The following is a 16282-nucleotide window of genomic DNA, read 5'->3' as shown; positions in this document are numbered from 1 at the left end:
CCTTCAAGACACGAGATTTTTTTGGCAAGAAACATCATGACAGTCATTTGACACCCTCCTTATTAGACCCTTGTAACTTATTTTTGCTTTAAAAAATAAAATTCAAGTGAAGAGACAATATTTTGACAATGATGAGGAGAGCCAGGCCAAATCGCAACAGGTGCTTCATGGTTTGAGGCAAGAATTCTTAAGGGGGGCATTTGAGGTACGGCAAAAGTGGTGGGATTGCTGTATTGACGCAGAATGAGATTACTTCGAAGGTGTTGAAAGCAAGACTTAAATTAACAAGTATTAGCATTTTTATAGGCCTAGTCATTTTGATGGCACCTCATACAATCTTAAAATAATTAGTGCTAAAATTTATGATTCATTGACATACCTAAGAAAGTACTCTGCCAAGTTTATATACTTATTAATGAGTCTATTTACAGTGAATGAAAACAATGTACATGTTGTTATATCATATATGAAAAGCCTATTAAATTAGAATTTTACATAAACTTGAGAAGTTTAAAAAAAGAAAACCACGCACACACACACACACACACACACACACACACACACACACACACACACACACACACACACACACACACACACAGAGAGAGAGAGGCAATTATATAGTCCTTAATTCAGGGCTGTAGAAATTTTCTCTCATTTCTGAAAACAGCCCAAAAATTTAGGAGCCACCAACGATCCCACCAATATGATTCCTATTGATAATCGAATTGCTATTTCACATTGAGCTCGGTATTATGCTTTCTAAACATTTAAACTGACAAAAATGTTAATGACTTGTGTAAGATATAAAGTTTTAAATGGTAAACACTAGTGTCACATTTTACGCAGTGCAATAAATTTTTAACAGTAAACACTAGTGTCACCTACATTTTACAAAGTGCAAGAAATATTCGACATTGACTTACAATCATATATAATAATGATAAATTTCTTGTATGGTAACATGAATGTGCTTTGTGGTCTTGCTACTAAAAAGCTCTTGCAGAATAAAATTTCTTTACTGTAGACCCATTCAGATTACACGTCATCGGATGACATAAAATGTTTGTTTCTAATGACGATCTGAATCTGCCTATTATAAGGTTCATCTGACTAAATCCTCATTTACACTATGCTGATTATTTTCGAGAAATCAGTGGCATGGTTTCTAAGTTTCTTCAGTGATGTCATGATAGATGTCACGTGCCTTTTGTAGTATATTACGAGAGCAGAACAAAGAAAGAAAAAAGAAATAGAAAACAGAAAATTTTTTTCGGCTGAAAGTTAAGTGCCAGTAGCAAAATTACAGTCACTATGGTGACTTGGCTCCCAGGATTTCTGCAGCCCTGTTTTATCTTATTAAATATAGCACATTTTCTAACAAAGAAAATCCAATGATGAATTCATTTTTTAAATAGCGGGTACTTGACTTTGCATCATTCATGCATGTGCTCCCATCTAGGATTGACTTAGAAAAGCGTTAGTACTTTTTGCTGCCATAGCAATACCGCCGATGCACCATGGGAGACGAACTATACAGCACCACATGATGAATAATGGAGCAGCAGTGGAATTTCAGTAGAGCAAATCAGAGTAACAGTGACAATCTACCAACAAGCACTGTATTTGTCCACCACAAATTCCACTTGAACCCACAAAAATTGAAACTGGTTTATCATGAATTCAAATGTTATCTAAGTGACAGTTACAGTGCTATTACTTTCTATTAATTCATTTTGAATACATCAATTTATTACAATATTTCGTACAATTTTCTATGAGAATAACAGGAACAACTAATGTACTAAGGAGAAAACCTATTTATAGGATGGCAAAATGAGAATGGATAGTATAAGACACTTAAGTACTGGGAGAAAAACTACCCGAAAGTAATGTGAGAAAATCAGCCTCAACAGAGGATCAAACAGTAACATCAGGAAATACTGAAGTATTATGAGGAAATCTGACTCATAGGAGTGAAATGGCAATGGCAGGAAGAGGGAGAAAATCTGTTCCACAAGAGCTTTGTTTACAACAATTCCAAAATAAATTTAACATGTATCTAACCCAGATCTCTTTTTCACCATTAAAACGATAAAGCATTCATATAATGTTTCCACATATTTTATTGTAATAATAAATTCTTTAATATTACCTTGCCATCATGAGCAGTTTCAGATTTACGTTCCCAGTCAAAGTCTATTTCCTGTAAAGAAAAAATTCCCATTATACAGTGCTACATTGCTTAATTCTCAAAGGAAAAGGTATGTACGAGTGACTGAGATATTAATTGAGGCAGTCAGAAGCAAAAGGGTGTAAGTGCACTTACGTTATTTTCGAGAAAATGTGGTTAAATAAAAGTTACTAAGCTTTTGTAAATTCTGTTTAGTTTTAATTTCAAATCTCAATGTGTGATGTGGTTGAAAGATATACTGTATCCCTTTATCACTGAAATTTTAAATGCTTAGTTTACCCTGGATGCACTTAAATCATTTTTCTTGAAATGTCACTTGCACTTCTTTGCTTCTAATCATCTCAATTGCTTGCAACAGGAGACAGGTCGCATCCTGGACTGCCTCCAAATCTATGGATTACTGTTCACATTCTAAACTCCAACAAATTGTTAATAGTTTGAAATTATTAGGTGAAATAAATAACGAAAAAAATTGGTATTAACAACTTTCAGTTAAAATGAATGGGGGGGGGGGGGGGGGGGAAAGAAAGCATGGATGAAAAAGAATTGTGTGAAACAGCTTGGGGTGAAACTAAGATGGGGAAAAGGAGACATGGATAAAAAAAATTGTGTAAAACATCTAGAAATCATATTTAGAACGATAGCATAGATTTCGAACCTCATTACTACTCAAGTATGAAATACAGATTGAATTAAATGGTATGTTCGAGGAGTTATATTATTCGAAAAATGTATATCCTTAATTGTGATTGCTATTTGTGGTACTCTCATACTTTTGTATGTTGCAATCTTGAAAAATATGGATTTTCTTTTTACTCTAGTTTAAGAGTGTTCTGAGCACACTAAAGCGGTGGCCAGTGGAGAGGCGTGGGCAGATGGAATCATTCTGTCGAAGTGAAAGACTGCAGGGAGGGGAAGGACATATAGGCTATGAAGAAGTGGATTCCAAAGTGTCCTAAGTCCTTTCTTTAAGATGTTAACTTATTTTACTCACGTTTTAATTTATCATTTTCAAGCCAATACATAACTGTGTAAGTTTATAATAACAGACTCCCTAAAGTCTTGACAAATCTAAGGGCGTCAAATTTATTTTATCAGTTTTTGTTATTTTTTTCATAACTTGTCATTTGGACGTAGGCCAATTTAGAATCCACCTCTTCATATGTCATTTCCGTGAGTTCCCTTACTGATCACAGAGAAAAGTCGGGTTTTTGTAAGGTCGGATCAGTGACTGATTAGGTTAGATTAGTTTACGCTTTTGGTATGCCTTGCATATACTCACAATTACTGTCTAAGAATGTCACTATCCCACCCGAACTCCTCTCTCCTTTGCTATTCCGTAGTGTCTTTGATGGGGAGTCCTTGCTATTTGCATTCCTTTGGTAATGCTATTGTAAAGATTTACCTATTTATTAATTTCACGTCAGCATTAAATAATTAATAAGTTGCTTACCTCGGTACGAACACTCTATACTGCATTCCAGCCAAGGAAATAATTTATGCCATTCAGAATGAAAACTTCTGAAATCTCTACCATAACAAGTCCTAAGATACAGTTTTAGGAACGGTTGTTGTGGACCATCATTTACTGAAGTAGAAATATCTCCTCCTATATCTCCATCTGCAATATTCACCAGGCAGATCATATAACACCATTCCTCGAAATGTTATCCTGGCTCTGTCTAGAAGAGCGTAGGAAAATCCACTGTCTTTCCCTTCTCTTTCACATATTGCATTTCTCCACTCCTGTCTATCTTGCGTTTCGTTTTCAAAATTAATCCACCCACCATAATCTATACACACGATCACAACACTCCTCAATATTATCCATTCTCTCCCATCAAACATCATTATATTCATCTTCTTTCATTGTGGCTGTTCCTCGACTTTGGAATTCCCTACGAGCAATGTCAGGGACTGTCAGACATCAAACCAATTTATGAATAGACTAAGGAAATATTTTTTAAACAATTCTCGTTAACAATAATAACTGTTTCAAGTTTCTCAATGTTTAATGGTTATAACTTTATATATATATATCACAGAATAAATACTTAAATTATCTCATTATTATGATGATGATGATGATGATTATTATTATTATTATTACAACTGAAATAGCACTTTCACTTAAGACTGTATTAGTTTTATCGCATGTTTCTTACACAGTAGTCCCACCCTCTTCCTAAAAGATTGATTCATGATCAAGTTTTGTATTGCCACAGTCAGTTTCATTATCAACATCACTATACTTTGTTGTTGCTTTTTTTTTTGCTAGAGGTGAAATGAAAGAAATCACTGATAAACCATTTACTAGGGCCTGCCATGACAACTAAGACCTAAAACTGCACTTATTACAATACTTATTAAAATATGTACTATATAAAGCACTTCACTGTTCATCATCATTTTACTTTTTCAATGAAACACGGAGAGTATGAGAAACCTGCTGTCACATATTATAAAACATAATCAGAACAGAAACTACAAATTTTTAAACATATCGCAAACAACAATCACGACTTTGATTGAAACAAACTAGCTACTAATGTACTGTATAACTATCACTCCTGAGCATTATTTTCAAAATATGCCAATTTCACGCCATATTTCTGCTACTGATACAAATTGAAACATTTTCATATTCAATAAGTCCAAATCATCGAGCGGGTTCTTCAGTAGCCATTATAGCGAAGTCAATGCGCATAAAGTGACTCACACCGCAGCAACTAAATTTGAAACTACATGTTACGGTGAGAGGTTTCAAGATTCGACCACATGACCACAATAAAATATTCAATTTTGAAAGTTTGTCTGAAATGTGATGTAGGCTATTTAGTAAGGCAAGCAGGGTCATTAAAGTGGAAAGGAAGTTGTTTATCAATCTCTTGGATATATTTTAAATAAAGTCATAAAATGAGCAGAGTCTAAACTTTCTAAACAGAATCTTGAAAGGATAGTCTGGTCAAGGTGACAAAGTCTCATCATATTTTGCAAGAATTGTTTTTTTTAAGGTAAGAAACCGAGTCATAAAAGGGTACAGAAGCTGTTTTGCTTTATTTCAGTCAGCTGGAAAGCTATGAATAAAGCTATAAAAAGAGGGAAGAATGCGAAAACCATTTCTGTATATTTTTTCTTGAGATAAAAAAAATGTTGAGGTCAACTTTCTAAACTGAAACCTTCAAAGGGATGCTCAATGAAGGGCTCTAAGTCTTGATTAAAGGACCTATTTTCTAACTTTAGAGGTTTTATGACGGTATACTGTGGTATTAGGTTTTTTGTATTACAACTGTCATTCAGACTTCCGCAGTAAGTTAATTTACGTTCAGGATCTTTTACTGCTTAAATCAAGAGAGCCGTTCTTTGGAAAATTCAGGTAATCATTTGTAAAGGGAACTTACCTTTCATCATTAGTTTACTTCTCTCGTAAGTTGTATTAATCATTAAAATACAAAGTGCTTACAACAAAGCAACAACAACAATAATAATAATAATAATAATAATAATAATAATAATAATACAATTAAGCCTACAATTTCATAAGTAGCTGGTTTTAGAGCAAAGTAGCTGGATTTTAATATAAATGCAGCTGGAAAGGTACTTTCGAGGTTGGCAACACTGATGATGGCAGAAAGTTAAATTAAATCTACACTCTATACCAGATGTCTTTGGAGCAGACCATAACAAGGGTCTCAATGCATTCATGTTATCGCTGTGCTCCCATTGGTTGGTGAGTCATTACTTAGTTGAGAGCATGCATATCCTGGTTACGAGACAGTATTCAGAGACGCGTCCACTACTACAGTTCTAATGCATCTAGCATCTGTGCGGTGTATGAGCAGACGACAGCAGTACAAATAGTAACTGACGCAAGAAAGTTATGTTCAAAGACACATTACTTTAGTTTTCACTTTTCATTATATGAACGTAGTCGGTCACTTAATTCATACACAGACATTTAGTATAGTGTGAACCGCGCTCTCTTGCATTTAGTTTCGTTGTTTATATCTGCTCCAAGGACATCTGGTATAGAGTGTAGATACTTGTGTGATAAGTTCTATATCAAGCTATTCTGCCATTAACTGTATCCAGTATCAAATCAGAAGCATGAATTTGTTAAATCATTAATAAATGCATGGTTTGGAAAATAATAAACAGTAGGCTACCGTTAGTATTTTGTACAAAATTAATTAAATTGGAATGTATTAAAAGGTGTTCCTTTAGGGTGGACGAAAGGGTGAGCAGGAGAATTTTTTGTTGGGTAGGTGCCCTCCCTCGCTCACCCCTAGCACCATCACTGCCAGTATTTATTTATTTATCTGTATTAATTGTATTAATCTAACCTGCCTCTCTTCAGTAAATATATTGTACAACTGCACTTCATTTAATTCTTCCTCACTCTTCTTATATTTCAAGGTGTTTTCCACATCCATCGTTTGGGGATGTTTCAGTAATATTGTATGACATATCCAAAAAATTTCTCATGTTTATCCAATGTGTTAAGAAAACAGGTATTTGCATATAGGTATCCTCTGACAATTGATCTCAAAATTGTAATCGTGAGTAGCATTTCTTATTTTTTTTAACCATTTTCCTTTCTATATCTGATGATTTTTACTTTTTTTTACTGGTGACATGTTTTGCGACCCTTTTATCATGGGTACTAAGCCTCCAGTATTCTGAAAAAAAAAAATTCTAGTATCATTTTTCAGAACCAGAATGTGTTAAGTAGTTTAATTTTTCTTGCATGTACTCCCTTCTTTCCATTAACAATGACGTTTGATTGCCCAGTATTTGAAAACCATTTTCTTTCTAATACATAACATCTCAACAACACTTTCAATAACTCGTTACTGCTATTCTTTCATATTCTAGAATGTAACAAAAGTGAAAATATAAATCTTATAAGCTTTCTCATTAATAGTATTGGCACCTGTTAGTTCAAGTACAGAGATATAGGAAATCTAAAGTTGTCAACATAACATTTCTGCAGTACATCATATAGTAATGATACTTAAGGGTATATGTCGACATAGACTGTTAATCCGACAAAATGTAAGAAAATAAGACTTAAGGCAAATTGTTCATTTTACTGTATTATGACCAGGCATAGGACCCCATACACTTTAGCACCCTAAGAACTCACGCATGTAGCCTACAATACAATTCCTTAAACGAGTCATACCAACAAACTTCAGATGTAAACAACGATGTCGAAGTGCTGTGTTTGTAGTTTGGTACTGATGAAAAATGTTACATACCTTACAAGGTGCCATCCTCCTCATTGCTTTCGATGCGGGAATTACAGCAATCAACAATGTACAGTCATAAATTTTCGAATGTGAATTTTCTGCGATTGTTGCTTAAACAGTTTTTATACTGGGAGAAAGATTTTTTCAACATCACAGAACGTTAATGGTGCATATAAGTATTAGGATTCATTTTTAGTTATTTGTTTTTACTTAATTACAAATGGCTTTTAAGGAACCCAGATATTCCTTGCCGCCCTCACAGAAGCCTGCCATCAGTCCCTATCCTGAGCAAGATTAATCCAGTCCCTACCATTATATCCCAGCTCCCTCAAATCTATTTTAATATTATCCTCCCATCTACGCCTTTTTTTTTTTTTTTTTTACTGGTTATAGTAGAGACAACAAGGTAACTTTTGTACAGACCCAGAAACAAAATTTTCTGATAAGTTATTGAAAAGAAAAACTTCAGTTTTCATTTGGTATTACGGACTTGTGTCTGAGTGGAATACAAGTCTTAATTAGACATCAGATCCCATAAACCTTTAAAGAGCAATGAAGTTACTGAGTCTGGACGTTTGAGATGATGAGGACATGTAGTACATGAATCTAGGAATGCACAAATTTTGTTTCTGGGTCTGTACACCCTTATGCTTTGAATTTCGGAAATTTCTTTTCAATATGCCCTACTGTATATTTCACCATTTCTATTTCGCAAACTAAATTCCTAAAATCAAAAAGATTTTAAATATAAGCTTACACAGAGCTTTCCTTTAATATCCTAAGCATGAGCGTATTCCGAATCTCAGTGCTGAGCAATCCGATGGCATCACAGTGTTCTGAATTTCACCGATGGAGTCACTGATGCTCCACCAGTGTCGCACCAGTGCCATCAGCTTGCAGAAGTGGTGGCAGTCTCCATCAGCCGCCATCAGTGAATCTGATTGGTTCCTGTATAGGGTGGGAATTAGCAGATGAATGATATCGTGCACTGTTGTGTCATGGCGGTGTGTTCTGCTTTAGTTCTGCTGTATTGTTTGTAATGAGCACAACGTAAAATCAATATGTTAATGGCTTATGAGCGAACATGTCAACGGACCAGTTATTATTACCGGTTTAAGAAATAAATCGTTTATGCTCTCTTTTCTTTGAACGAGATGGCAGTACGGAAATTTCGCAAAATTTTGCTAGCGTAGTACAGACAACAACTTATACAGTCGCCATGACAGCCATCGATCCTTCCAGCAGTTTTGTTCTTATTTCGCTGCAGCGTGATGTCATTGTTGTCCACCAGTCTGGTGAGATTCGGAATAAGCTGAATGCCAACGTTTCTATGGAGAATACATACAGAGAGGCATTGCTCAGCTGGTCAACAGCCTGAACCCATGCAATCACTGGTGCTCCCTTCCATGAAAATGTGATACTCTTCCCACGTGCAGTCAATTGTGAGTGAATTTCGTCGAAGTAGGACAGTTGTGTTGTGCAGCCGTAAGTGAGATTTCATTAGAGTACAGTAGTGTTGTGCAATGGTGAGATATTAATGCATCGTCACATATTCATCTTGAAGACGTACATCAAGTGCAGAAAGGAGATTTTCGATGACAATGCTACAAGGTAGCTCCTATTTCATCAAATTTATCTTCTGTAAGTACATGACTTCTTCGTTTTATTTTCCAGTCAATCACCTGTTTTCTATTAAACTTATCCACTAACTTTAATATTGCTTTTCATATTGCAACTGGGTTGTCAGGAAATTTACATCTAAATGCTCGTCTTGCTCTGTCACACAACTTCCTGCAATTGATGCATGTCTTCTTGATCAATATACGACATAGTGAATATCTCACCATTGTACAACACTACTGTACACTCTAATTAAATCTCACTCACGACTGCACAACGCAACTAACCTACTCCAATGAAATCTCACTCATGACTGAGTGCATGTGGGAAGAACACCACACTTTCTTAGAGAGGAATGCCAGCAATTGCATGGGCTCAGGCTGCCGACCGGCCAAGCATACATAAAAACTTTTAAACTGTCCATTCTGTACAGCATCTCCTCCACTTTCCACCACCACGTGCTTCTGCTCGTAGCATAGAGAGGGGTTCTTTACTTTGCTTACCAAATGATCTGGGGCAGACTTTAATTTTAGTGTTGTTATTACTCACTCTGGCTTCCGTCTTTATGAAAGGTATCTCACACTCTTCTTCATCCCTCACATCACTGACAGAAGAATCATCTGGTTCAACTTTTATCAAATCCATTCTTCACTGGCAATGAAAAAAAACATTAAAATTAATTTATGTTCAATTATTTAAACTTCCTTTTGAATAAAATAATAGTGCACTTAACTGGTTATAAATAAATGCCAATTAAAAAAAAATCTCCCAAGAAATACAATACAATAATTTGCAAAACTTATAGCGAGTTGATAATGGTCCATCCTTATAATTTTAAAACAACTGTGGTACTGTGGATGATAAAACCCAAACTAGTGAACTATTTACTTGTAATCTGTAGTCCCTAATTATCCTATTTGTTGGAATAAAACTACATAGAGAGAATTTAAATTAAAATACGAGTGGCTATGCAAAAAGACAAGTTGGGCTGATCAACATGTAAAGGGATACCCTACAGGTTTTTTAGAACTGAGTAAGTCACAGTGACTGTATATCTCTAAGGAATGGAGTGGTATTATGGTGTGTCCTACTGAAGGAAATAAATAAGCTCGGCTCACATCATTAAGAAAAAAGATATACAAACATAAGAATTCCGAAACGTAATGAATTGCATGCAGATCAGATAAAGAAGAGTATGGATAGTTCTAGGAAACTTAGCAGATAAACAGAAAAGGCTATTTTCAATAGTTTGAGGAAAGTGTACCGCACTTACAGCAAAAAACAATAAGCCATATTCATATTTTCATAAACTTGCGGATTTGCAAACTCAAAATGGACTACAGAGAGAAGCAAAACACTATACAACAATTTCAGTTGTGCCAACATTATATATTGCATTGCGAATATAAGGAAAAAGCTATGTCCATCTACAGGGTGGCGCACAATAGATTGACATATTCGAAATAATTTATTAGGAAAACATTATTTAATGGAAAACACAGTAACTTCGCTCTAGTCTAGAGTAGTTTGTGGAAGTGTCACTAGGGAGCAAGAGAATGCTGTAGGAGTTGTTGATACAATATAGCAGTAAGTTAAGAGAAATGACGGATCACAGTCATTTGTCAATTGAGTATAAAGTTAAAATTGATCTCTTTTTTGCTGAAAGAAAGAGTGTTACTGCTACTCCAAGAAGATTTTGGGTGTTTTTTTCACACTCGTTGGGCACCAGCATGAAACACCATTCTTCGACTTAGCAAGAAGTCTGAATCTTCTGTATGAAAAAAGAAAAACGACAACAACTGAAGCCAGTGCAGCCACCAGCAAGTGTGAAATCACTTCGTGTAGCCATGAAAACAGTCAATAAACAACGTATGCGATTTTGAGCCAGTGAAGTTCATGAAAAAAGGATGGGCCATTATCAACTCGCTATAAGTTTTGAAACTTATTGTATTGTATAAGGACCTAAAGTAGCTGTTTGGATAGCCATTTCCATTCATGATTTCACCAGACCAGTTTTCTTTAATGAAACTGTAAATTCTCATCGGTGTTTGGAAATGCTTCAATATTACTTTGTACTGCAACTTATTTCCAACGAAATCTCAGACACTTCTTGAATTGGGAGTCAAAACTGTTCAGTTGTGCAACGAAATTGATGAAGACTTGTGTAGCCGAGTAGTCTCAAATGTGCGTGTGCGGCATCAAGAGGGTCTGCATTAAAATGGTAGACATATTGAACCCATACTCTCATAAAAGAAAAGCTTTCTAAATCCTAATGAATGTGCATGCACAACATTTATTACATTATTGCAAGAAATAAAATTTCTATGGAAGTTTTCAATGTGCCAACCTATCGTGTGCCACCCTGTATAATAGCTAATAAATCCAGAGTCTCTTACGTGCATCGGTGAGTCTACATCCATAGCTACATATTCAGAAGTTAGTGATGGAAATGTAAGTATGGCTAAATTTTTTAAATGGCTATTAAAAGTGGTTTTTCTTCAAGTTATCTGAGTGACAATTTGATTGGAATATGTAGTGATGGTGCTAGTGTAATGTTAGGTAGGAATTCATGTTTCTTGGAAAGACTCATGAGAAAGTACCACAGAGTTTTCACATGGCAATGCTTATGCCACACTTAGCTTAGAAGTTGCTGATATAAATGAAGAAATTCCTTGGGTAAAGTTTATTATCATTTTTTTACAATCTCTATGCAATATAGAACTACCATCGATTTTCTAAAAATTAACGTGAAATCTCAGCTCTTCTGCAAGCGTTATTGTTGGTTTACTATCTTCATGTGCAGTTTGGTGGCTCCTTTGAACACCTACTTAACAGATTTACGATTTCCTACACAAACACTTATAACCATTTCATCCAGTCCCCCATTCCCATGCCGCATAGTTGCACATTCAATGATATCATTGTGCTGACTGGATTCTTGGAATTCGGAAAGATGTGACAACTCTCCCTCCACGTGGAGATAAAGGGAAGCTGCCAATTTTTTTAAACGAGGGTTGTGATTGGTTACTAACAGATGAAGACAAGATTTCTGTCAGAGTAACCTAAGGAAGATATTATTTATGGTAACCAATTAGCAGACAGCAGTAGACGATGTCAGTAACGTCCTTTCTGTGAAACTGCAAAGGGCAGAACTACAGAGATTTCTTATGCACCATACTCCTGGCCTTCTTAGAAGACCCACTAGTACCACGAAGAGGGCTGAACATCATGGTCAGCAGCACTCCCATACATTTTAGTCTTTGTGTCTGCAGACACCTTAATGTGTGTTATTATGGTCACAGGATAGTCAATTACTTGGTCCCCAAGCTCACCTGATTTAAATCATCAGACTTCTTTCTGAGGGGTACTTAAAGTTACTGGTGTATCTGACTGCTGTGGATGATGCAGCAACTCTTGTGGCAGTCTATCACACAATATGCACTATGCCAGAAACATGTTCGGAACTCAATGAGGCTTCAATCTGAGGTCTGTATTCAGACAAGAGGTGGACATTTTGAACAATTTATATAAGGAAACGTCAAAAGAGTGTATCATACTTCCAGGAAATAAAAGTAGTCTACTGATAACTCAGAAATTATGTATTTCCAGACCTATGTTGTTATAAACAGTTTTTCTTCTCTACATATAAGGAATGCATTCCTGAAGTTTTGCCCAATATTTTTGTTACACCACATATGGGTATGTGTGTATTTATGTTTACATACTGCTTATGAATGAGGATACTATATTTGAATTTCAGTGTCCTGCACTTGTACAGATCTGAGTCACTCATTCTGCACGTGGCAAGTATGACAATCATTCACAAGTAAAAGGAGAACTGTTCTGCCTTTCATTGCATGCGAAATCTTTAATGTGCCATAGATTATAGTTAGATTAGAACTTCGGTCAGCCAACACTTAAGAATTACTGCCTAATACTATCAACAGTCTATATTAAGATATTCAACATTTCTTGATACTGTTTTCATTAAGGTCAATAATCCGAGAGGATTTCCTGAAACACAAATAAATTCTTACTGTTTGCATAGTTTAAAGAAGGTTATCAAACAGGTCCAAACACTTTTCATGTCCAATTCTGACAAGAAAAATCCGCGAATTTTTAAATTGTGGGGTAGAAAGTATTTTTCAACATCTGTAAGGTGATTTAGCATAATTTTCTAGCAGAATTGAAAGTGCGAAAAAATGCGAATTTCCTATCAAATTGCGAAATCACAAGAAAAATGCTATTTAATAGTGATTTATCAGTAAAATGCTATTTTTCTAGCAAAAAACGCATTATATACATACACAAAAATTAAAGGCACTTTTTAAATACTCAAAACATGTTGACTGATTTTATCTCTTTATCAAGTAATTGTCTGCTCGATTTGATGGTTAAATCTGCCTTCCTAACACTAGAAAGAGGAAATATAAGTATCTTGAATTTCTGAAGTCTAGATATGAAGCTTCCAAAGAAGCTAAGCTTTTTCCTTCTTCCACTGTAACGAGAGGGAATAGCTGGTTTGAGACTGTCTTTTATCTGGCTGATTATTTTGAAGAATTGTTCTCTTTTCCAAGCAGATTGACATGAGGGATATTCAAAATATGGGGGTAAATTTTTTACAGTGGCTTAATGAAAATAATGTTTCAAGGTTAAATGCTCACATGATTTTTGTTAAGATCATGCTAATAAGTTAGCTGAATTGCTAACTTTACTCTAGGGATCCAAATATTTAACATCTCACTTGTTGTACCCAAGACTAGACATCTTGGACAGTAATTTAGCAGACATTGTTGCTGAACATTATTCTGAAGGGACAATAAATTCACTCTCGAGATTAAGTTCTTTGGACGAAGCTACGTGCAAAGATGTTTTTTTTCCAAAACTGTTCAGTCAGCAAAGATTAAACTGTCAATTTTGAAGAAAAAGGACTTGGTTGAAAGAACTTTGAGGCTATAGCAAAAACATTCTACCCGAAGAATGTAGTTCTATGGAACAATATGACATTTCCAGGATTTTAGAGTGCATCAAAACAATAAATTCGAAGTGCACATGATTCATTTAAAAAGAATATTGAACAGCAGGTGAAAAATGAAAAAATGTGACATACTGAAAGTGTTTAATGCTTTAAGAACAGAGAATAAAGCATTTTCAGAATGTTGTTTGCCAGTATTGTGGGCACCAACAATATTGACAGGGAACATGTTTTATCACAGTATGGTGCTGTTGTTTCAGACAGATGATTTAATTTGGAGGAGGAAAATGCTGAACTGTTCACAAAGTTATCTTTAGAGAAATGAAAGGTAGAATGCACAAAGTTTCCTTTGGAAAAAATAGATGCTAATTTGGAAAAAAAAAAAGTATATGCTAATTTTAGAAAAATAGACGCTAATTTTGATGAAAATAAATGCTAAAAATTCAGGTCCCTAACTATGATTAATGTGACCATTTTCTTAAATTTTTCTACCTGGATTCTACTGCAGCTCTACAAGAACAATTCCAGTCACACAAAGAAACAACTGTTTCTCTTCAAAATGTCCTACCACGGCTGTCAAGAACATGTTCCTTTTCTGTGTTAAAGCCAGGAGTAACGTTTTATGAGTCTGATTTAATGTATCTTGAAGTACCAAGTAAATTTCCTTTATGTGAAACAAAATGGAGACATGAAGAAAAATTTCCTGAAACTGTATTTATGATGCCTTGGTTAAGTGTGCAACAAACATTTTTCCAAATATTTACAAACCTCTGAACATACTAGGGATTCTACCATTGTCAATTATCTCTATTGAGAGAAGTTTTTCTACTTATCTTCACAGATTAAAAACCTATTTGAGGAACACAACTTCTGATTCAATATTGAATGGACTGTTTTTACTGAATAAGCACATAGAGACGTACATAAAAATGACTGACAAGTTTCCAAAAAGACTAAGAAAACTTGACTTTGTTTTGAGAGATTGTTGTTGCTTAGTTAACTGTCCGACAGATTTGAACCTCAAAAGTGACTCCTATAGGGCATCACTCATGAGGCAATTAAGTCAGGAGATTATGAGGTAGGGTGGCAATTGCATGTAATATTTAATGAGGTTTATAGACGGAGCCAATTAATATTAGCCTACATTTCCTTCTACAACAGCAAGTGTTGAACGAAGCTTTTCTGTTTTGAAAAGAATTAAAACGTATTTGAGAGCAACGCAGAGACAAATATAGGTACGTCTGAGCAATCTGGGTGTTCTCTCAATTGAAAAAGAAATTATTATTAAACTTAAAAAAAAAAACTCTATACGTGTTCTATGACGAAGTAACAAGAAATTCACGCAGAAGACAAGAAAAATAGACTTTCTTTACAAATAATCTCTAAAGGTAAGCGTGTTTCAAAATAGTTTTACAGTAGATTTAAATTAACATTAAATAAGTTTTACTGGATGAATGTTGCAATGTTAAAAATTGTTACAAGTAAGCATATCATCACTGTAAAAACTAGATATAGCCCAAGTCTCAAAGACTTATTACATGAACAAGTGAAGAAGTTTTATAACAGTACAAATTCTAGCGAAATTCCATTTACCAAGTGTCTAGGCCAATACAATGCTAATTTCTACAAGAAGCATAGTACAACAAAATCCTTTTTAAGTGAATAACATGTAATGTTCCACAATCTCCGACTTCCTAACATCTACATTCATCTCTTCGTGTCCAATTGTATTGACAGCTGGACACAAACAATACTTGTGCATTACCAGTATTATTTAAATTTTAACTAAATATGAAAAGTCAGAAAACATATTTGTTTCCATACTTTATCAATAAATTGCTGAATGTGAGGAAAAAAAAAGATCAACTACGTATCTCTAAAAAAAAAAAAAAAAAAAAAAAAAAATTAAAACCTTATAAATTCAACTATATTCACTTCCGAATCTACTGGCTTTCTCGACATAATATTTACTTATAACGATCTTATTCATATCTTAGTCAATTTCATCAATTATGAGATGTAGGTCTACATCAAGATTATCAGAAAGAAAATTAATTGTAATTAGCCTATATGTAAATAATACATTTACATGGCATCTGAGTATGAAGGAAACTACCTGTGCTAATTTAGCCAATAATAATAATAATAATAATAATAATAATAATAATAATAATAATAATGATAATAATAATAATAATAATAATAATACCGGTAATAATAATAATAATAATAATAATCTTC

At 34.5% G+C, this 16282-nt stretch overlaps 1 protein-coding gene across 8 annotated transcripts in view; it reads right to left on the bottom strand.

Moving 5' to 3' along the window:
• Nucleotides 1-16282, bottom strand: part of LOC138711993 (zinc finger protein 345-like) — a 41910-nt gene that overhangs the window by 24217 nt on the left and 1411 nt on the right. For 5 of the 8 annotated variants that reach the window (XM_069843334.1, XM_069843337.1, XM_069843338.1 and 2 more), the window contains exons 2-3: nucleotides 9616-9717; nucleotides 2156-2206 (exon numbers count right to left, since the gene is read on the bottom strand). Coding sequence is in view for 4 of the 8 variants with exons in the window: in XM_069843337.1 (XP_069699438.1) it covers nucleotides 2156-2206; nucleotides 9616-9711 (147 nt within the window). In the remaining 4 variants the exon portion in view is untranslated. Of the gene's footprint in view, nucleotides 1-2155; nucleotides 2207-3647; nucleotides 3816-6537; nucleotides 6874-9615; nucleotides 9718-16282 lie in introns of all 8 variants that reach the window. The other 3 variants (XM_069843332.1, XM_069843335.1, XM_069843333.1) reach the window with 2 other exon arrangements.

This window comes from Periplaneta americana, chromosome 13 (genome assembly GCF_040183065.1).
Source record: "Periplaneta americana isolate PAMFEO1 chromosome 13, P.americana_PAMFEO1_priV1, whole genome shotgun sequence".
Taxonomy (NCBI): Eukaryota; Metazoa; Arthropoda; class Insecta; order Blattodea; family Blattidae; genus Periplaneta; species Periplaneta americana.
Note: the sequence above shows the minus strand (reverse complement) of the source record. Positions and strands in the feature narration are given on the sequence as shown.